Source organism: Dipodomys merriami, unplaced genomic scaffold (assembly GCF_024711535.1).
Source record: "Dipodomys merriami isolate MVZ:Mamm:240054 unplaced genomic scaffold, mDipMer1.0.p SCAF_22, whole genome shotgun sequence".
In the NCBI taxonomy this organism is placed as follows: Eukaryota; Metazoa; Chordata; class Mammalia; order Rodentia; family Heteromyidae; genus Dipodomys; species Dipodomys merriami.
This window is the reverse complement of record NW_027203604.1, coordinates 15870576-15894484: the sequence shown is the minus strand read 5'-3', so window position 1 is coordinate 15894484 and position 23909 is coordinate 15870576. Positions and strand designations below refer to the sequence as shown.

Sequence of the window (23909 nt, the reverse complement as noted above, 5' to 3'; positions counted from 1 at the left end):
TAAAAACTACAGAGACTGTGAAATAGTATCACTGATGGATTTAGTTTTTATGACCAATGGCTTATTTCTTTTTGTTGTTGTTTGTTTGTTGTGGGGCTTGAATTCAGGGCCTGCGTGCTGTCCCAGAGCCTCTCTACTCAAGTGCTCTACCACTAGAACCACAGCACCACTTCCAGATTTTGAGTGGTGAATTGGAGATAAGAGCCTCACAGGACTTTTCTGCCCAGGCTGACTTTGAACTGTGATCCTCACATCTACTGAGAAGCTAGGATTACAGGCGTGAGCCACTGGTACCTGGCTGACTTACTGTGTTTTTTGTTGGCTGTAGGGCTTGAACTCAGGACCTGGGCACTGTCCCTGAGCCTCTTCATGCTTAAGGCTAACGCTCTACCACTCAAGCCACAATACCACTTCTGGTTTTTGAGTGGCTAATTGAGATAAGGGTCTCATGGGGACTTTTCTGCCCAGGCCAGCTTTGAACTGTGATCCTCAAATCTTAGTCTTCTGAGTAACTACCATTACAGGCTGAGCCAGCAGCACCTGGCCTGGCTGACCTAATCCTTTAATTTTTTTTTTTTTTTTTTGTCAGCTATGGGGCTTGAATGAAGGGCCAGCCTGTGCACTGTCTCTGAGCCTCTTTGTGCTCAAGCCTAGTGCTCTAACACTTGAGCCACAGCACCATTTCCCTAACTTATTTTTGAAGAACAAAAATTAGTCATAAGTGCCTCTTCTATCTTTAAGGTTTGGGGATGAACCAAAGGAAAAGTCAACATTTACTAGTCTAGTTTTCAAAAGAAGAAAGAACTCTGACTTTGAAATATACAAAATGGAATGCTGAATAGCAACTTCTAGAACACGAGTTTTAAAATTCTACTTAATATAAAAATGCATACTTCCATTATACTTATAGCTCTCTCCATCAAGTTAAAGGTACATGTAAAATAAGAACTTAAAAAATAATAAGCAATAACTGGAAGGAAGCTGTGAGAGATCAGTGCAAAGCTGAACAGAGATATCCAGAAAGTAGAATTACATCTCTAGACTGCCTCGTTCCTACACTGCCACTTGTGGGGAGGAAGGGCAGTGGGCCATGTGCATGCAGCAGTCCCTTGTAGCTGCTTAGGCCCACTCAAATTAGAATGGGAAGGAGAAGCAAATCAGAAAGAACCATCTCTGAAGGCAGAAGGACTATGATTCTGCCACACCATATCCTCTCACCACTTCTGGGCAATTCTATCAGGCAAAGAAAATCATTTTCTCTCTCAGAAAGCCCTAGCACATAGTCTAGCTATCATGTATTTTAAATGCCCAAATTTTCAAAAAAGCCAATGCAAAAATGCACTGTTAAGAATGAGTTATATTTAGGCAAATGGAAGAGGAAACTAGGTTCTTAATATAAAGAAGAAACTGTAACAACATAAGTGAAATCCTTGAACAGATCATTTCAAATGTTATTTCAAGTAGTGCAGTCTATTTCTTTCACTGATTGCAGCTGTATTATATGGCAGAAATCAGGTCTGGCAATAACATGGCAGAGACATGCAGGCTATGTAAAGCTAGATACCTTGGGAGTGGACTAACAGAGCTTTTCTCATCTTTGCAGTACACATGATATAAATTTAAACAGGACAAAATCAACAAGATTATCAATAGTTTGTAGATGTATCATACAAGGAGTGAGACCCTGACAGATCTACTTCTAAACAGAGGGAAAAAAACAGTATAGTGTTCAGTCAACTTAGCTGGGCCATACCAGGAGAGTGTATGGCCATACTGATGCTCTCCCAGGTACTCAGGCCTTTGTAAAACTCCTCACATGGTTCTAAGTGCACTGATCCTAACTCCAACAGACAAAACAGCCAGAAAGGTCCCCATCCCTCACTGGGAGAAAGGAGAGGGATATTTCATAGCTAAACACTTTGGGGAAGAACATTAGAACAGTTCAAATAAGCCATCCTTCTCAACACATTTTTCTGTTTTCATACAAACACACACCTATCCTGCATGTCAGGTCATATACATATACATATACATATACATATACATATACATATACATATACATATACATATACATATATCCACTTCCAGTCATGGTAACTATTTTAATCTAAGATAGGGATTAAAATTAAATTTTTATCCCACCCACACATGCTATCTCCTATAACTAGCCCCATGGACTGGCCTTTTGAGGCTGCATTCAGACAGGCTCACTGTTAAAGTGTTTCTGTGGCATCTCTACCCACTATCACACACACCCAAAGCTCATTTCTATCTCCACTGAAATCCTACTCCCAAACAGAATCATTCTGTCCAGTGACTTGAATAAATTCGGTTGCCAATATTAATTTACTCTGGAGTATCACCAACAGAAATATTTTTTCTCTATTGAGTTTTGACACCATGCCACAAAAGATGGCACCTGATTAATTCACTGGCAGGGAGGATATGATAGGTTGGTAAAGTCATCTACAAGCCAAGAAACCTCAAAGTACAAGAAATACATAACATTTGTTCAGGAAAAGATCAGAAGGGCAGAGGAAAGAATATAAACAATGGAAGTGGAAGAAAAAGACAGCCAAGGTAAGTGAGAAGGTCACAAAACAAGCAAAATGCAACTAATGCTGTCTTCTGTGTATTTTATTTTAGTTGAGGAAGAAAAAAACATATTATGGGTTCAATGTGATCCAGTAAATTAATGAATAACAGCTATGATTTATTAAGCAAGACATGTGCTAAGTGCTTTATATACATTATCTCTTCTAATAATTATAAAAAACCTTGTGAAAGTGATTAACCTAGTTTTATAAATGACTACCTGAAGTCAGACAAGTTACATAAATTGTCAAAGATAACACTAAATGGCAGAGGCAGGATTTGAATCCAGCTCTAAAATGCATGACAGTGACAATACATTACATCAATGGCTTTAAAAGCATGACTTCTATATATATATATATATATATATATATATATATATATATATATATATATATTATAACATGACATATATCTATCTGTGCTTCTATGAAATGATGTCTCAGACACATTAAATGAAATAGGAAAAGTGCACTGGGGTCAGCCTCCAAACTAATGGTGTGCTACTGCTTGTATCAAATCAGATAGCACGGCAAACTAGGGGACTGAAGAGCTTTCCACCATGATATGTTGCTATGGTAAGAATTTAACCTACTTGTGTAATTTTCATGAGATACAAGTAGTACATAATAAGATGATATAACTGCAAAAACAAAATGCTGTAAGAAAGATTCTTCAACTAAATAAAAGGGTTAAGGACAACAGAAGCATGGCTATTTGAATCTGGCATCTTTTACCCAAACATTTCACCTGTAAAGGGGACCTATTATCCTCAACATGAACCAAATGTGTTGCCAGTCATGAAAAAGAAACAACTGTGAACACAGGAGAAAACACTGCAAAATCTTTAGTGGAAGTAGAGAAGGAAAAAAGGTAACTATGTCAGTTTTTCACTATCAGAACAAATACCTGAGAGAAGCAGTTTCACTTTGGCTCACAGCTTCAGAAACTTGCAGCCCATGATCAGCTTGGCCTGTTACTCTGAGGCCTGTGGCAAGGCAGAACATTCATGGCAGGAATGCACAGTGGAGCAAAACCACTCACCTCATATGGCCAGGGAGAAATGACAAACAAAAAGAGACCAGGATCCCACAATTCCCTTCGAGAGCACGTCTACAATAATGTTTTAAACCTCCCACTATACTCCAACACTTCCCACCAGTGCCTCCCTAGGGAGCAAGCCTTTGACACATAGAACTTTGGGTGAAAGTCAGAGGAAAGTCCACTCCTGGTGGGTCCCAAGGAAGCAGTTGCACAACAAAACCAAGCTCTGGAAATGAGAAAGGAAGATGCCGGCACAGAACCAACTAAAGCAAGAAAAGTTAGGAAAAGCAATTTCCATTCCTCAATTAGTCTGGAAAGCAGAAAGATAAAAGCAAAAGTCAAAACATATCAGGAACAATTTCATATTATTGAAATTGAACAAAATCACCAGTAAAAATCAATATATGATCTGGGCGCTGGTGGCTCATGCCTATAATCCTAGCTACTGTAGAGGCTGAGATCTGAGGATTGTGGTTCAAAGCCAGCCTAGGCAGAAAAAGCCGTGAAACTCTTATCTAAAATTAACCACCAGAAAACTGGAAGTGGCACTGTGGTTCAAGTAGTAGAGCACTTGCCTTGAGCTGAAACACTCAGGGACAGAGGCCAGGCCCAGAGTTCAAGCCCTATAAGCAACAAGAAAGAAAGAAAGAAAAACTTGAAGAATTACAATTTTATATTTATAATACAATTCAAAATGGTTGATAAGACTCATTAAGGATGCATATTATTAAGAGGCTTGAATAAAGCTTGCTCAGAGAAAAAGTAACTCTAGATAGTTTAAACAAAAGGGGGATATCCTTGGCAAGGGGGGGAAAATCTCAGGATAAAACAGAACCACATCAGCTCCAGAAAGCAAGGACTTGTAGAGCTCCACAAATACAAGCCAAGATATCTCAAGTGAAAAATGGCCAGGGGCACCTCTGTGCATTCCCAGAAAGTAGCACATTTTTGTGAGCCAGGTATCACAGAATTGTTGACTACACACTAGCATTCACACAGTATTATTTCCTAAGTTACATTTCTGTTATATTTAGTATGCTTAATTTTAACTTTTAAGTACTAAATTTATATATTTCTAAATTTAAATTCATTTCTAATTTTAATTTACAACTGCATTTTTCAAGTCACATAAAAATTTGAGTGGAATGGATTCAATATTAGAATTGTTATTGGGAGAATTTGACACCAGAATCAAAAAGATTAAACAGCCCTAACCAGAAATCAATGATACAAATGTATCTATCAATCCATCTTTCAAAGGAGTTTTTGTTCTTATAAACAGCCTGTAACATTAAGATACTGCATGCCTTTCTACAAAAGATAACACAAAACAATAATTTAAGTTCCCTCAAATAGAAGGGGGGGAAAAACAACCCATTTCCATTCATGTATTCAACTGCTTTCATACTATATTTCTCCTAAAATCCACGGCTGCCAAATCATGATAAATTTTCATTGCTCTTACAATTTTAGGAAAGCTATAACTAATTATTGTTTGAAACTTAAGAGTATTCAGAAAGCAAAGAACACCCTCCCCCTCATAGTGCAGAGATAAACACTAAGCTGGCCTGTTCCTTCAATCACACTGCATCATATTATCAAACCCAGTAATTTCTAATCCACTTTTTACTGAATATTATTACATTCCCATTACTTTAATCCTTACACTTTTCTCTAAGACTTAACATTGTTACTTATTTCAAAAGCAATTTAAGTTCATTACAGAAAATCAGAAAATAGAGCAAAGAAGGACATAAAACACCCATAATTCTGCTCACCAGGACACAGCTGCTATCAGTATGTTGTATGGCTTCCAAGTACCTTTCTTCTTGCATATATGTAAATGATCCTATGTCCAAGAAAGCCTATATCTGAAGGCTTCATAAAATTGGGCTATCACATACATAGTGCTAAGAACAAGAGCTCTGAAAACAGCCAGCACTGAAGAAACTCAGCTCTACCCCTTATTAGGAGGATGATACTAACTTCTCTGTGTCTCAACTTCCTAGTCTACAAAACAGACAGACAGACAGACAGGAGAGAGAGAGAGAGAGAGAGAGAGAGAGAGAGAGAGAGAGAGAGAGAGAGAGAGAGAGAGAGAGAGAGAGAGAGAGAGAGAGAGAAAGAGAGAGAGAAAGAGAGAGAGAGAGAGAGAGAGAAAGAAAGAAAGAAAGAAAGACAGACAGACAGACAGACAGACAGACAAAGACCTGAGCATAATGCTTCCCCCAATACATGAAAAGTACTTGGTAAAAATATCCCATTATACCATATGAAATATTCTGTAACCTTATTTTTCACCTAATACATTCAGACAATTCCCTCCACGTCAACTAAGACAATTCTCCAGCTTCCTTTTTTTTTTTTTTTTTTTTTTTTTTTTGGGTCCGGTCGTGGGGCCTGAACTCTGGGCCTGGGCGCTGTCCCTCAGCTCTTCAGCTCAAGGCTAGCGCTCTACCACTTGAGCCACAGCGCCACTTCCGGCTTTTTTCTTTTTGCTTATGTGGTGCTGAGGAATCGAACCCAGGGCCTCGAGCATGCAAGGCAAGCGCTCTACCACTGAGCCACCTTCCCAGCCCTCCATCTTCCTTTTTTAATAATATAAGTACAGTAGCTTGGTGTGCCACATAAGCCACTACCAAAGCCCCATCACTTTGGTCAAGGTGACCTACTGTGGACTAACATGTACAGGGTCTGAGGACTCCAGGCAAACCAGTTTCCTTACTAAGATTAGGAAAGTCAAGTTAAACAGGTTAACATGCCCCCAGGTCTCCTCTCTCATTGATGTGGTACATACAATCCATGGGACAATCCACAGGCCACACAGTTTGGCTTCTAAGTAAAATTGTCATTGCTGCCTATACTATTTATGAGAAAATTCTAGCTTCAGAGTAATCATCTTTCAAAATAATGGTAGGTTAAAAAGAAACTGAGAAACCCATCTCTGGCTGTATTTGAAGCTGATACAATGCTAAAATTTTCAACTGATACAAAGTAGCTAGACAAGGTGGTATACATTTGTAATCCTAACACTCAGGAGACTTGAGACAGGAGGATCACAGATGAGTTTTCTTTTAATGCTACAAAATATCCATCTACGTAGATGAATACCACATCTTAAGTGTCATGCTTTTTACTGTCACAAAAAAACAGCCAAGTTAGAGATACAGAAGACCTTCATCTTTCTAACAATAACAATTTGATACTAAATTTAAGTAATTTTCAAATTTCAAGGGTTGGTGAGAACCAGAAACACCATGTTGCTAAAAAGTGCAAATGACTACATTTTTATCTGTTACTCTCTACTGAGCTATCCCCTATTCCTCTACGTGAGTGCTTTTCCTCACAGTAGTTAGAAGAACCTCTTCTTTATGCATTTATTCTATCTCTCTGATAGCCAAGATCCCAAGTTCTATTTTCCCATAGTGATGGCAATAAGATTCAGACAATAAAGGACAGCATTCAGGTCTTGATAGTTGAGGGCATCATTATCTAGGTGTTGGGTTGCTTCTCACTCCTGTTGCCCATCTCTTCATCTATTTCCAAGCACTAATCTGAATCTTAGATTCCAATATTGCCCACCTACTTGTTCCCCTGCTAAAAGTCTGATCTCCCAAATTCTAAACCATCCCTGTGATGTTAAAAGCTCTCTGGTAACAACCTCACTGTCAAACTCAAACCATACCACATATTTCACTTCTAACCATGAATATTACTTCATATGGAGACAGATGTCTACAATGGTGGTTTTCCTCCTGAACATTTTGAAGACATTCTGCTTTGACAAATGACCTGTCAGTCTGAACATATGCTTGCCTCAGGTAGCCTTGCCTTATTTTCTAGTGTTTGACCTAAAATGTGTCTTGGTATGAATTTATTTTTACTATATTGGTTGGGGTCCGTTGTGCTTCTGGAACCTAAAAACTCATTACAAAAAGAAAAAAGAAAGAAGAAAAGAAGAAAGGAAGGAAAAGAAAGAAGAAAGAGACAGAAAGAATTCAGCCAGCACATCTTCTTATAGTGCCCCTCCTCCATTCCCTCTTTCTGGAAGCTTGCAGAGGTATACTGGACTGGACTTTATCATTCTAAAGTTCATGAATCTTAACCTCTCATTTTCCATCTCTTTATCCCTCAGTACTGTAGTCTGAGCAATTTTCCCCAAATCTCCTTTAAAAAATCAATAGTTTTCTCTTCCATTATATCTACTTGGCTGTTTAACCTGTCCATTGAGGTTACTTTTTTAAATTTAATGACCATAATTTTCTTTTATAGAAGTTTTATTTGGTTCTTTCCCAAATCTGTGTTCATTTTGTAATCCATTCTTTCATTACGGTCTTCTTTTATTTCTAATAATTTTAAATAAAGTCATCTCTTTCATGTGTTCTATCATCTCTACCTCCTGGATCACTAATTCTCCTATTTGTAATATCTGCTGACTCTCCTTAACAGTGACTCATTTCCTATGGGCCTGGACCATTTCTGATTGCAAACTCATCTTTAGCATGAGTTTTCCTCTGCAAGAGTCCTACATTTTAATTTGCTCTACAGGATAGTTTCACACTTACTTCTGAAGGCTCTATTAGTTTTCTTAGTTCTAAACTAGATCTTATGCTAATTTCTCAGTGTGAGAGTTATTCCACTGGAGAAAAATGGTAAATCTGAACCCTGCCCTATTGTGAGTTGTAACCTTAGATTTAAGAGTCTTTATTCCTAATAGTCATAACCCCAAAGAAGTCAGCAAGTTCCTCTGCACTTTCCCAGATGCGGTATCATTCTTTCACCTACGGAAAAATCCTTCAGGTTCTAGGCTAAGGACCTCATCATCACTTTTCCATTTTATGTAGACATAAGGCATGTCTCTTGCTTCTTTAGGAGACCCACCACCACTAAACGCTAGGAATCTGTATCCACAGCTGAACTCTATTACAGACCTAGAGCTCTTGATTAACTGCCCTAGTGCAGAATTTTCATCTTGTTTCTGGTACCTGGGGATTTCAGTCTTTCAAGCTCACAATTGCTTTTGTTATTGTTACATTTTTCTCACAGTTTCTATGTGTTCATAACAGTGTGGGAATTTGAGTCTTTTACATCAGCTCTGGTGGCAATATGACTAGAAGCTTCTAATAGTCAAATTTTGAACCTGAAAGAACGTTACAGAACTATGATGAATATTTCCTATTTTTCCAGATGACAATAATCCAGATTCTTTTCCATCCTCAAGAGAAGGTCTTAAATTTAAAGAAAATAAGTATTCCCAAGGCATTTTAAGATTATTTTGTCACTATGCATTTCAAATGCCTTCATAGTTCCACAGTATGAGAACAAAACTAGTGACACCACTTTGTCCATTCATTTATGATCAGTCTATGTTATAGAACTGCAGTGAAAGTATGTCAGGAATATCACAATATCTCAACTAATCAACAAATCTAATCGCTATTTCTTGGTCCCCATATTATTTACCTCATTCTGCAACCATTCTATTACTCCAGTTTTCCTATCCCTGTACTGTCCCCCATTCAAGGATTTATCCACCGTTCCCTACCTCTCCTATGGCATGCCCTCTCTCTGCAATTTATCCAGTAAATCTCAGTCATCCCATTACTACTTAACACTCCTGTAGCTGTGTCAACTGCTCACATTCACACTCTGTACTACAGTGGCTCATGAGCTTATTCAGGAGCTGAGTAAGGAGTGACTCCTTCCGACCAAAGGGCAAGTAACAACAGCAACACCTAACACTTAATGGTACATACCATGTACCAGATAAGGGGCTTAACATCATGTATAAGATCACATCCACTGATCTTTCCAACAGCTGTATGAAACACGTAAGATTGTTATACAGTTCTTTAGGGATGAGAAAAGGAAGGTTTAAAGAAGATTATGTAAACAATCCAAGAAAGCACAGCAAGCAAGAGGTTGGATTCGTTTTATTCTATGCCAGGTTTATCCTTTTAAAGTATGTGCTGCACTGTCTCCACAAATATTTATAGTGAAAGCTCCTCTTATGATTATTAAATCCACCCCCCATTTATAGCAAATCATCCCTCTTCTAATTGCAGAACTCACCTATCTGAACACCTCCCTAATGCCTGTCTGTAATCATGGATACATTCAAAACCACATTAATTGACCACACTGCCCAATTTGAAGTGATCCAATCTCAATGAGTTACTGCACTAACCACCTACGCATGCAAGCTAGAAATCTGGACATGACCTTTGATACTTTCTCACTCACACAGTGCATACAACCTATTACCAAACTCTACCCACTTTTGCCCCTTAAATCTCTCTGAACTGTAACAATATTAGTCTCCAGAACTACCACTCTAAACCCTAGCAGCTACTTCCACCTCCACTGCTGCTGCCCTAGCTCAACTAGTCATTCATTGTCATTTCTTCCAGCCATTCTCAAGTTTTACAACAGAAAATGTTTCCACTTCCCTTAGGATGATAATTTTTAAATATAAACTTGATCATTTCACAAAATTGTGGACTCAGGATGAAAGTTTTAAGTCAATCTTGGAGATTCTGAAGCTACAGGAATACAAAGATTAGCAGTAACTGGGTTTCAACCAAAAAGCAATTTTTCCCCCATAACTCCAGAATAACACCAAACAGAAACATCAGCAAACAGATGATGACAAAGAGGACAACACCTGAGGGTTTGATGGTGGTAGTGCTACTGAGAATCAAACCAAGGGTCTCACCCATTTCAGCACACGACTCATTCCTGGGCTCAACTGAGACAGAGCTAAATCCCAAACCCACCCTAAGTTTCAAGGTATCCCTCCACTAATATACTGTAACACACACACACACACACACACACACACACACACACACACACACACACACCTTTCCAATTAAATCCTCTAAGTAATTTAGACTGCGTTTCTAGCTTGCCACTAGTAAAAGACTTAGCTAAGAAAGAATTCAGAAAAGCCAAGATGCACACTTAAAGGCAGCAGGGGAGGGAGTGCCTATAAGGGGGAAAAAACAAACAAAAACAAATTCTACATAAAGCAAAAACACATTTGGCTAGAAAATACATAAACATGCTCAATGTTTGCAAACTCATGTAACTCCTTTTAAGTGTAATATAAAATATTTTGAGGTAAGAGCCATGTTTTCTTTTAATGTTTTGCAAATCACCGTAGCTTACTATAAAAGCTGAATTTTAAAAATGTACACATAGAAGCATGACTATACAATAATATAAGTGATGAAGCTGCATGCCTCACTACTCCCTTTGGAAATAGTTTATACATGCTCTCCCATAAGCACAATCTTTTTGTTTGTAGTGACACCATACTACTTTTGTATTTCCTAATTACAATCTTACATTGTGCACTTAGTCAAAAAATTTTATATATGCCCTAAGTATACTGAGAGGTTGTGTCATGTAAGGAAAAATTAGCTATGGAAAACATAGATTGTATTCTATATAAACACTTTTCCTGTTGCCATCTGGTGGTTCATATATAAAAATCAGTGCTGACACCCATTATATAGAAGGGCTTGATTACACAAAATCAAAATCTCATTCTCTTCGGCATCATGCCTAATACCTAGAACTTCTATTCATTTTGAAAATACACCCTTTCTCATGAGAAAACAACAAATAATATACACAAAATAATCCTGGAGATGATTGCCTTCACCTAAGTAGGACTGGTCAAACCTACATCATAAAGAAGCCCTCTTTACCCCAAAATCTAAAATATGTTCCTAACTAGCCTGCCTGTGTTGCTGAAATTCCCATCAACTATTGTTAATGGAGGTAAGTAGGTAGAGAGCTCCCAAGCATCCATCTCCCTGAATCAATGCAGCCATTCCTTGACTATCTGAATCATTGCAGCCATTTTTTGGTTATGCCTCTACATTCCCCCGCCCCCCCCGGGAAGACTATTCATCTTTGTAAAAACAGGCTTCCAAATATCTCATGGTAAAGAAGCAGGTCTAGAACAGAGAAGAGTTATGAAAGGTAGAAAAACACTGCACCTGAGGCTAATTTTGCCTTTGTCATAATTAATATGAATTTAGTCCAGTCTCTAAACCTCACATCTTCCTAGATTAGCTTTGTCAATTCCAAAAGAATAATATTTACGAATATGCAGGGGCTAGGAATGTGGCTTAGTGGTAGAGTGCTTACCTAGCATGCATGAAGCCCTGCAATCAATTCCTCAGCACCATATAAACAGAGAAGGGCAAAAGCGGTGCTATGGTTCAAGTGGTAGAGTGCTGGCCTTGAGCAAAAGAAGCTCAGATGGGGGGTGGGGGGAGGATGAGAGGGATGGGAAGGGAAAACAAAGGAGGAGGCTACAATGCTTGATAAGAAATGTACTCATTATCTTGCCCATGTAATTGTAACCCCTCTGTACAGTATTTTCACAATAAAAAAGAATATCATAATAAATAAATAAATAAATATTTTTTTTTAAAAAAAAGAAGCTCAGGGACAGCACCTAGGCCCTGAGTTCAAACCCAAGGACTGGCAAAAAAAAAAAAAAAAAAAAAAAAACTGCAGAAACCAGAAACACTGCATACTATAGTCCTATCACATGTTCAACAAGCAAATCTTCAAGATCAAGAAAGTAATAGATTTTCTTGACTGACGTGTCAGTTGTCAAGAAATTGGATTATTTAATTGATAGCTGTTAACTTCACTAGACATGTCTGGATATCAACATAATGCCAGCTAAGCCTGTTCAAAGTGAAAAATCATTCTTGCATTAATTTTAAGGACCCTATGATTTACTAAAGGCCCTAATGATGTTAATTAAACCAACATAACATTAGAATGAGCCAGAGATATCAATGGACACCATCCTCTAATCTCTTTAATTACTGATGGTCACTGTCCAGCAAATGTAAACACTCTCATAGCCACCATTATTTCATTGCTTTTTAAATTTCTCACTGCATTAATTGCCTCCCATAGATTTTGAAACTTGATTTTTCTTCCTGTAGCCATTTAGACAAATAAGCATCTTCTATTTTCAGAAAATTTATTTCTCCAAACTTCAGGCTTAACACTGATAAATTACAGCACTAATTTGTTTTACAGAACCTAAACTTTTGAGCAAGAAACATTTCCAGGCTAGAGTAAATACATCATGTGTTAGATGGCAGCACCTAAGGAGAAATACTATATTACAGCATCTCAGTCCTTCAACATTGTAAATACCCTGACAAAAGTAAAATGAGAGAAATAGATTCTAAGAGATAAGACATATGGACATAAGTGTATGCCCCAGTCTGAAGACATGCTTAAGGAATCTAGTGAAGGACAGACAAGATATAACATCCAGAAGATCAGCGAATCAGAGTGGAATGATTTTGAATATTTACACTAAACCCCTCCCTCTATATATATAAGAAAACAGGCTCAAGAGGGGCTAAGAGGCTTGCTTAAACTGCAAGATAGTTTTAGGATGAGATAAAAGCTAAGGCTACCAACACTTAGTCCAATGCTGCCTCTGTTTGCCACATCCATGTTTCTAGGAAAGCTTTATAAAATCTATTCTCATTCTCACAATACCCACAGGAGATTGGGGCCAAGCTGACACAATGACTCTCTGGCTGTCCAACTGCCGGTCAGGAGGTCAAACCATATACTCACTAGAATAGCAACTGCATAAACAATAAGGGCTTCTTTCCTAAAACCATATTGCTCTGATACCACCTATTATTTTTATAATTGGCATAATAAAAGTAGCATTAGTATAAGAAAGCCCTACAACTAAGAATAATAAACTTCTCCACTCCCCCACCTCCCCTAACAGGTGCAGACCTACTGTCAGGTATGTATCTGTCAGTGACAGACTTACATTTCCCACATTCATGGAAAAACCTACCACTGTGATTCCTATGTGCTACCACGTGATGGCAAGAGGTGCCAAACCTATGGTCAGTTGACTGTATATATATATATATATATATATATATATATATATATATATATATATATATATATATCCCTTAGAGTGAAGCATACAAAGTCTATGCCCTTTTATTAACAGGAATGTACAAATTGGGAGCTTTAACAAAAGGCCATATAGAAATGTTGAAGTTAATTATAAAAAAGACTACATGAATTTAAGTGTTCAATTTCATTATGGAGAATGTATCACTGTTTACTAGAAGTATTTAGCCAAATAAAACTTGTTTTAACATCTCTTTTAATTTTAAATGATTCTTAATCTCTTCTTTATTCTATACCTTTCATTTTCATCCCCCCTCCCAACTCAACTTTTATGCTTTTGACTTAAACTACCACTTTAATGTCTTAGAAAAAGTTGAGCCATGACCCAGACAAAACCTAGATTCTATGATTCCTCCTCTGTGACAATTTCATTCTCAGTTTTAATCAGCCAACATTACTGGTCTGTTACTTGCAGAACACCCCTAACTAAGGTCAGAAAGTCAGTAGAAAGACACTACATATGGTAAATGTCTGCCACCTGGAACACCAAATTCCACATATCAACAAAAACAATCCAAGGCCCCAGAATGGAAATATAAAGACAATAGAGAGAATATAACTTCAAATATGCCAGTTTAACTTGCAGCTTTCCACTTTGTTCTACCCCAATATTTGAAGGTTCAGAAAACTTCCTGTCTGGGTACAGTTCCAGTATGTACCTGAATTCAACTCCTGTTAAATAAAACTCATGCTAAAGCAAAATAACAAACAAAAGGTCTACTCCTTACATACTCTACTTCTTTGAGTCTTATTAAATTCATTTGAGTACAGATAAAAGAATTTTCCAAATGTTCCTCAAAGAAATGGTTTAGTCACATTGGTCTACTCTGGAGGTGATCGAATCACTGCCAAAGGGGCTACCACAACCCACTCTCAGTTGGAATGCAAGTTATGCAATGAAAAAAAAATGAGAAGGAATATTTTAAAATACTGACAGTCATTTTATTGGGGGAAGGGATACACAAAAATTATACACATTCCTCTTTCTTCCAAATTCTTTACTTTTTGTTGTCTCACAATCATTGCTGTAAGTAAGGTGACCTGAAACATGAAGTCAGGTAACGCTAGAAAACACAGTCTACCATCTTCCCTATAGTATGGTTCAAACTGCTCCCCATCTACCCCTCCCCCTACAATGGTAGCGACTACATGGGAGATACTCCAGCCCAATGGTTATAACCTTGGGCTATGTTCACAAAAATTCTGAGTCAGGCTTTTCTTTCTGGCTCCACCACTACTAGTCCTGGGGCTTCAGGCAGATACTTAACTCAGTGCCTCAGTTTCCCTACAGGTAAAATGAGAATAAAAACTCTGCCAGTATCAGGAATTATGTGAAGAATGAGCCTTAGTGCTTACCACATAAGGGCTTCATTAAAGGAGCGCTACAGGTGGTTACACAGAGACTGTGGAGAGGTGATAATTGCTTACTGTTGGATTTACAAGATACTTGCCAACCAAATGACTAGTTGCCATCTGTTAAATATGCAATGGTCTAATAAGATTTAATTCAGTGAGTTTCTGAGCACTTACTAAGAGTAAGGCTCTAGTACAACAAGGTGGTCTGAAGCCCAAGTTCCAGTTCAAATATAGCTCCCAAGTTCCCAAGGGTACACAGGGCAAGAGGAAAAGAGGAAACAAAGCGCTCCTAGATTAATGAAAAACAGTAAGGACTCAAAAGAAAGCTAGATCTGCAGTGACCTCAATTAACACTGCTTTGTAATTTCTCTACCAGACAAATGGCAGGAAAGCCTAATGAGTAGAGCTTACCTATGGCTAGGAAATGATCTAAGAAAAGTATTCCAGACAGCAGGAAATCAGTATAAGGGCATGATTATGGGATTAACCTGCACAGAAGAAAGGCAATACAAAGAAACAAGAATTACTTGTAGAGCCTCCCTCTCCCATTGCATACTTCTGAGAACAAGCAGGTCTGAGCCTAAGTAACTCCATTATTTTTATTTCACTAGTGATTCTGATGCACACCCCAGGCTGGCACAAAGCAGGAGCTCAATACTTTCGGAAGCAATAAAGAGAACATGGGATAAAGAAGCTGATTAGATAGTGAGATCAAGAAGTTGGATCTCACAGAAGACAGGCCCATAGAAGTCACTGGAATTTGGAGGTTGGGAGAGACTGAGAAATGGAGGCATATGATCTCATTGAGGAGGTAAAGCAGTGGGTCTCAAACTTAAACAGTCAGAATCAAGAGTGTCAATATTCTACCCCTTGGATCAAACCTACAGTCAATTAAACAGATTCTGGAAGTGAGATCCAGGCAACAGTGTTTCAAGTGCTCAGCTGATTACAACATGCAACCAAGTTTGGTAGAGAGTTCTCAGGAAATCAGAGTGGGGAAAAGCGGAGTAATAGAAGTTCACAGATGTCAGTATATGACAATCATCTGGAAAGTAAGCTGTGGTTCACACAACAAAAGCAGCTGGAACCCTGTAGCTTCAACACACCCATGGGAAGCTACTAAATGAAGTGACTGGAGGATGGGGAGGATGCCAACTCTAGATGAGAAACAGAACTCAAGGCATTCCTATCCTTCTCAGCCTGACAAAGAAGAACAGTCTATGAGGTAAACTGAATAGGAACAGAATCTACAAGCTATAAAAATGTCCAGGCACCAAGACTTCACATGTGATACTTAGGAGGACTTAGAGTTCATCTTTCTAAACCACTCACATTCAGCTCCTTGTTGGACAGCTGAAAGAAAGCATGCATTGCCATCTGCCTTTGGCTTCCAGAAAGCCAAGGCCTTGAAGGCTTTTTAGGAATCCAGCGATGTCACAAGCAACTAAACACACACACACCAATAAGCAGAGTATACAATAGGAATTTTTGTTACCTTATTGAAAAAAAAGAAACTCCAGTTTATTAAAGTTACATTATGGAAGACCTGAACCTGGTGTTTCACACAATCATCCATTACAGAGACCTTCTTACAACTTCAACAATATATATGTAACTTGTACTAAACATATGTTGCCCTTATTTTCTCCAAAGATGTCAGAAACAAGCTTACCCACATGAAGTACCATTAGAAGAAAATGCTTAATGAGAATTAGGAACAGATTCTCCTAGCTATATAGTAATAAAATATGTAGACCAATTCCAACTTAGTGGTAACTATTCTGTTGACAATGTTACAATTGCTCTGCTAAGATTCAAGAGAATGTAGTCCTTTGCATATGACCAACTCATCAACCCATCAGAAATCTCTATAGCAGCACCAGAATTTTCATTTTCAAGATACATGAGCTTTTGTCAAATGGTGACATCTCCTCGGTAATATGAATTTTCAATATGATATAAAAAAGTGATGGATATATTACATATTTCACAGAGCACAGAGAACAGAAAACTGTCAAAGAATTTAGAATCTGTGACAGCCTATTTGAAATTTTACACTAAAAGATCTGTACACTTTCATAAACTATATAAGAGATACTAGTAAAAAAAAAAAGGAAGATTCCTCCTTAATAACAATGGCTAAACAATTTTTTTTAAATTAGAGATTTAATGAACATTCCAATTATAAGAATGCAGTACTTCATGTAGCCTCAAAGTGGAACTGTTAAACTTGAACTCTTGTAATGTAGTTCAATAATCTACTTCAAGACACTGGTCAATACCCCACGCACACCCAAATTCATGCACAAGTTTTTAAATGTATAAGTCTTACTGCAAAATGCATATAACTTTAAATATATAAATAAAATTTTAATGGACTTAATAAACACTTTCTAATCAAAAGGTCATCCTAAGTGATTAAAATTTTTTCACTTGAACTTGGCTTCCTCCTAACAATCTACAGATCCCTGATTACAAAGTGAGTCAATAAATGTTTTTCTTCCACTAAAGTTATTAAACAGAAGAGCAGCACAACATGAAGTAAAAATTTTTACAAGTAATGGAGGAAATTAAATTAACCCATAAAGCACAATATGAAAAGAGGCATTTAGAAAAGTTTAAGGGGAGACCAAGCACAATTCAGACAACATGAGATAAGCATTAATTTAAAAGTTAGCCGGGCGCCGGTGGCTCACGCCTGTATTCCTAGCTGCTCAGGAGGCTGAGATCTGAGGATCGCGGTTCAAAGCCAGCCTAATTAAGGAAACGCCGTGAGAATATCTCCAATAAACGGCCAGAAAACCAGAAGTGGTGCTGTAGCTCAAGCGGTAGAGCGCTCACCTTGAGCTGAGGGACAGCGCCCAAGCCCAGAGTTCAAGCCCAAGACCAACAGAAATAAATAAATAAAAGTTATTTAGCTGCAAAGACACTTGATCCTAATTTTGAATCCAGACCTTTAAAATGGCATCATATTCAGATCATTATTTGTTACCACTCATAAATCATCTTGGTGACACAGGACACTGCTAATTTAAGTTTAACACTCGCTCCCATCCTTCCTCAGACTCAGAGAACCCAGTTCCTTACCGTGGTAGTAATATAACAGGACACAGGTCATGAACACCAAACTAAACTGTCAAGAGCAACACAGGTTCACTGATGTCTTTTATAATGACCCCCCCCTCAAAAAAAAGAAGGCATACTAAATACATGCTTACTTTTTTTTCTTAAGACCAGTGAAAACAGGATGCTAACCGGCGACGGAATGGCACAGGTTTAAGAGGGGTAAACCGGATTTGGGGGGAGGGAATGCGGTTCCACCTTGATTTTCGAAGGTCATGTGGAAGCAGCGATTCCTCTCTCCCCATTTTCCACCAGAGTGCTGTGCTCTAAACAGAAGCCAACAGAGGGAGAAAATACAAAGCGCAGTGGCAGAGCCTAAAGACAGGCTCTCAAAGTTTTGCTCCACCGACCTTACAGTAAGCACCCACTTGGGGTGGAGCACCAGAATGGGGGGGAAGGGGTAGTGGTAGGGATCAGGAAGGATGTCGCCCTGGGGAGACGGAGGGAAAGAGGGCGGCGTGGAGGTGACTGGCACTTGGTATTTGAAGTCCATCGCGGATGTCACTCGTTGCTAACAAGCCTCTCCTCTGCGGTGCACAACGGACTCAGATACGAATCAACCCGCGTTTAATCCGTGCAATTGGACCCGGCTCAGCTTTCTTACAAAGAGCCGGGGGCTGGGTCTCAACTTTAAAAGATTTTTGCACAGCTTCGTTTAAAACAAGAAAAAGAAAGAAAGAAAAAAGGCCGCAGAGGAGGGGCGGGGGTGCATACTCTAGCGAGCTCAGTTCGCCTCGGATTTCTGCGTGGATTCAAAGACACCCCGCATTAAGCCTCCAGCTGTCGGCAGACCCGGGCACTCGGGGAGGCAGACCGCGAACGACCCGAGACCGGCGCTCGCAAAGTTCGCAACGCCGCGCCCCGGACGCGGCGCCCACCACCCCGGGCCCACGCGGGGCGGCGCCCACCCCAGAGCCCGCGGCCAGGCCCGCGCCGCCCGCCTGGAGTCCCCCGGCCCGGCCCGCGCCCGCGTCCCGCGCCCGGCCCCGCGCCTTACCTTGCGCCCGCGCCCGGAACAAGTGCAGCTGGAGCGCCAGCAGCAGCGCCCACCATCCGCGTCCGCCCGGGTTGAACTTTGTCGCCCGCCGCTCCGAGCCCCGACCGGCGATCTGAGGTGCCGCGCGGGGCCCCGGGCACTCGGGGTCCGGGTGAGAGCCCGGCGGGGTCCCCTGCGACCGCCCCGGGCCCGCGCACTCAGGAGCCGCCGCGCCGCCGCCGCCGCCGCCGCCGCTGGCCGCTGAGGGCCGGGCGCCCCGGGTCATAACGAGGAGCCGCCACCCCCGGGCGCCGCGGGACGGGCTGGGGACGCGGGCGGCCGCCCCTCGCGGGAGCGCGCGCAGCGGCGCGGGGCTGAGGGGCGGCGTCCCGGTCCCCGTCAGGGGCGGGCGGCGAGGCGGGCTGAGGAGAAGTTGTCAGCGGGGAAGAGAAATGCCCGGCACGCCGCCCTCGCTCCTCGAGGCCGCCGCCCCGCGGCCGGAACGCCGGGCCCGCAGCGTTCTCCGAGGGGTCCGCTGGCGTTTGAAGAGAAGCCGCCGCCACGGCCGCTGCCTCGGCCGCCGCCGCTGTTGCTATCGCCGCCGCCGCCGCCCCCGCCCGGTGCTGAGGAGAAAGTGAGCCCGCCCGCGCGCTGGCTCTCGCCTTGGCGGCCGCCGCGCCCCATTCACAGCCCAGTCGCACGCGCCGCCCGCGCCCGGCGCCCGCCGCTGATTGGTTGGCTCCGCGTCTGGACCTCGCCCCCACCCGCTCGGAGCTCGCCTGTTTTCAAACTCGCCGCGCCCGCCCGCTTGCAATTTCGCGCCGACGAAGCGCTAGGTTCTTGGCGGCTTCCCGCGCCGGCTGCGCCCCCTAGGGACCCTCAGCGGGGACTGCAGTCGGCGCCGTCTCGGCACGCGCTCTCCCCGGCGGAGCTGGGCCCCGCGAGCGCGAGGCAGGGCGGCGCCTCCTCCACCGCTACTCTGGGGCGAGGAGGCACCCAGGTAGGGCGGCACCAGGTGGGGAGGCTCAGGTGCGGCGAGACGCACAGATCCTGTGGGATCTTTGGGCGGAGAGCAGGTGGGCACGCCCCTTCTCGCGCCGTGGGAGCCGCCCTGCTCGCCGCCTCGGGGTTCTTGAGGCTGGGTAGTTGGGAGCCAAGTTGCTCGGTGATTGCAAAGGAAAACCACGCGTAATTGGGTTTGCCATTCCTAGCGATGAGAAGCAGCGTTGGGCTCACGCACGTACGGACAGGACTTTGGAGAGGCGTCCAAGGTCATGTCCGGCCAGGAGGACCACAGCACTGAAAGCCTCCCGTGGGGTGTGGGGGGCGGATCTGGGGATCTGGGGGAGGAAGGGCAATGGGGATGGGCGCGGATGCTCGGCCACATATGGTAAGCATTAGCTGACTTTATGGGGTGAACTAAGCGTTCTGCAGCTGAGAGGCCAGGATTTTTGTTGGAGAGAGGGTGGAGACAGTCTGATACTACTGAGGAGCCTGGGGTAGGGGGACTGTGATGGTGATGGGGTGAGGTCATATAAGAGGGGCAGAGATCACAGGACTGGGAGTGTTCCCGCACTGTGCTGACATCCCCACACACACCACCACCAAAAATAAATAAAAACTACTTGTTGCAGACTGTTCTGTTTTGTGTTGTGTGTCTATGATCCCAGCCAAGACAGTCCCCAGGTGGGAGCGTGGGGAATGGAGTGGGGGGCGGGGGGCGATTGGGAGCTCAAAGCTCTGGTTTGCAGAGCCCTTGTGGTGAGCTGGCTCAGTATCAAGCTCCCCGTACACCTTCCTTATCAAGTCTCCCCAGTGAAGCGAAAGTGGGGAAACTGAGCCTCAGTCATAGTGGCCAAATGGAAAAAGGTTGGGTTCAGAGTAGGAATTACTGGCCCTCAGTCAACTCCCTTCCCATACCTGCTATGAAAAAGGGCAACAATGATGCCCAAAGGTGCCCCTTTTCCTGAGAACGTAGTCACCCCGCATGGATAGGACTGGGCTTAGGGTGGGGCTAATTTTGCCAGCCAGTGTGGGCTTTTTCAAAGGAGCAAGGTCACAGAAAACCCTGCGGGGGTTGGGGGGGAAAGGTGAACAATGCTTGCTATGTGTTAAGCATTTATGAAGAGCTAGTCCTGGGTGATATAACACCGTCCCACCCACCAAGCCACTGTTAGTGATCCAGATGGGGAAACTGAGGCATACAGAGGTCAGGTCAACAGCTCCAGTCCTGTCTTCACCTCGAAGCACATCTGCTTTGCTCAGGAGATGGGGTGGAGGTGGAGAGTTGAAGGTCTAATTGTGGGTTTGGACTCTCTTCTACTCTTTCAAGTTGTGAAATGTAAGCAAACGGATGACTGATGTTCCTGGAAAAAGTTAGGAATAATTCCCATCTCACAGGGCTGTGGCAAGAAAAGTGAGCTAATTCACACTTAAGAAATGTTGGCCTCCCTTTCTGTAATCCTGAGTGGCAACTGCTAAGTCTGGTCTACGCTTAACCTTTTCCAATCCCACAGTAGCATGCTCCCATACTGTCCACCCATACAGTATTCATGAGTACAATTCAGCTTCTTGACTTCCAGGCGCTCCAAAAATGCCCACAGCCTCTTTGTGTTTTATTTTCTGCAATTAGCAGAAAACAATTTGTGGGAATTTACTTGAAAACTGGAAAAACCAAGTCAGTATATGGTAGGTTGTGAGAGATCAAAGATATCACAGTTACTCAAAGAAGATAGAAGACCCCTCTGGGAAAAAAAATTTTATTCCTGTTTCATTCTGGGGAAGGTAAAGCTCTGTTATCTTTTCCATCCTGCACTTGAAGAAATGAAACCAGAAAATTTTATGCATGCAAACCAACCATGTTAAAGCCAGTAGAAAACCCAGCTCTCCTGTGTTCTGATCTGAAATCTCCCCTTCCAAATCTCCCCTTCCACCACCCCACTTCACCTTTTTCAGAACCTGTGAGTTCATATTTTGAAGACTATATTGGGCAATATTCTTCCTCAAAAAAACAAAATAAAACAATAATATGGAGAAAAGACAGAAGGAGCCAACACTAGAAAGAATTGCTAACCAGGTCAGGGCTGAAATATTCCTGCCCAAAAGACCACTTAATCTTTCACCCTGCCCCACAAGGCTGTGAGAACATTTCATACTATGCCTTAAAGTTCTTCAGCCACGTATTCTCGAAGGCCAGGAGGTGGATGGATGTTGCTCCATGAATGCTGACTCATTTTCTTTTTTAAAATGAGCTGTGTCAGTCTCTTACTTTCCAGGAGACGAAGTTGGAGTTTAAAGAGAAAGAGAAGCAAGTTTGCAAGCACTTGGCCATTTAAGTGGAGTTAGAATAATCACTCCCCAAGACCACCAATGTTTTCCCCTTGCCACAGTTAAAGCCTGGCTCCTTCTGGTGGAATCCAAAGACCATCAGCCTCACCTGGTGAACTCGGAAATATATTCCCCAACCGATTTGCAGTTACTGGATTACAACCTTAACAAACCCCTTAACAACACTTCTTGGTGACTCCTATGTAAGTTAAATTTGAGAGTCACTAATTTTCTCCCTCATGTCTTAGGAATTAAATACTCATGATGAATATTGCACTGGTGTGTGTGTGTGTGTGTGTGTGTGTGTGTGTGTGTGTGTGTGTGTGTGTGTGTGTGTGTGTGTGTGTGTGTGTGTGTGTGTGTGTGTGTGTGTGTGTGTGTGTGTGTGTGTGTGTTTTCCAGTACTGGGGCTTCGATTTAGGATCCCTTCCCCTTTTTGGGTCTCAAATGTTTTCTCAAGATCAGCCTCAAAACAAAACCTTACTATCTATATTTTTAAATGGTACTATGGATTGAATATAGGGCCTTACACCTTCCTTACCACTTAAATCAAGTCTCTAGCCATCTACCCTCCTACTTCTGTGGCCAGTGTAGCTAGGATTACAGGTATATAATTACCATGTCCAGCTAGTTTGTAGAGATAGGATCTCACTTTTTTGCCTGGCCTGGCCTCAAACTTCCATCCTCCTATCTCTGCCTCCTGTTTATTCTTCTGCCTCTTTTTAGAGGCATGAGATACACCCCCAAAAATCTATATAACAGAATTGTTTTTTTAGTTTAAGAGGAAAATATAAAACTTACTAAAACATCAATAGATTCCACTATATAAATCAAACTGAAACCATCTTTATTTTCCTGTAAAAAGAAAGTGGAAAAAAGTATTATTATCAAATATCTCTAAATGTAATATCTCTTGTCTATATCTACATATAGACAAGCCCTAGAGAAATATAAACAAAAAACATGAACAGGTAAGACTTGGAGATATTCTAAAGAAACATTCAAAGGAATACACAAGGAAATTGATCCAAAAGATGGCACACTGATAGTTTATCACGGTTTCAAAGGACTGAAAATGGCACATGTAGGCAGGGTCTGTAGAAGTGAATATTCATGTATTCTTGATGGAAATATCTCTTCTGGAAAGAAGTCCAGAACCCATGGCTAAACCTCAAATATGAATTGCCATAGGGAGGGAGTCTTGCTATTTTACTAAAGTAGAACAACCTGTGTACAAAGATGTCCATTGTAACATTGCTAATATTAAAAAACAAAAAGGTACCATAGAGACAGGCACTGGTGGCTTGCACCTGTAATCCTAACCACTCAGGATACTGAGATCTCAGCATCACAGTTCAAATCCAGCCCAGGCAAAAAAGTCCATAAGATTCTTATTGCCAATTATCCATCAAAAAGCCAGGTGAGGATCAAGTGGTAGAGTGTCAGATTTCAGCAAAAAAAAAAAAAAAAAAGCTGCAAGAGCATGAGGCCCT

The 23909-nt window shown here is 41.5% G+C and overlaps 1 protein-coding gene across 2 annotated transcripts in view; it reads right to left on the bottom strand.

Annotated features, from left to right (window-relative positions):
* Sdk1 (sidekick cell adhesion molecule 1) overlaps positions 1-19375 on the bottom strand; it is an 824227-nt gene extending 804852 nt beyond the window's left edge. Inside the window, exon 1 of one of the 2 annotated variants that reach the window (XM_070033470.1) lies at positions 19111-19375. In XM_070033470.1, the coding sequence (XP_069889571.1) occupies positions 19111-19375 (265 nt within the window). The remainder of the gene's footprint in view (positions 1-19110) is intronic. The other variant, XM_070033473.1, reaches the window with a different exon arrangement.
* Between the last annotated feature and the right edge of the window lie 4534 nt (positions 19376-23909).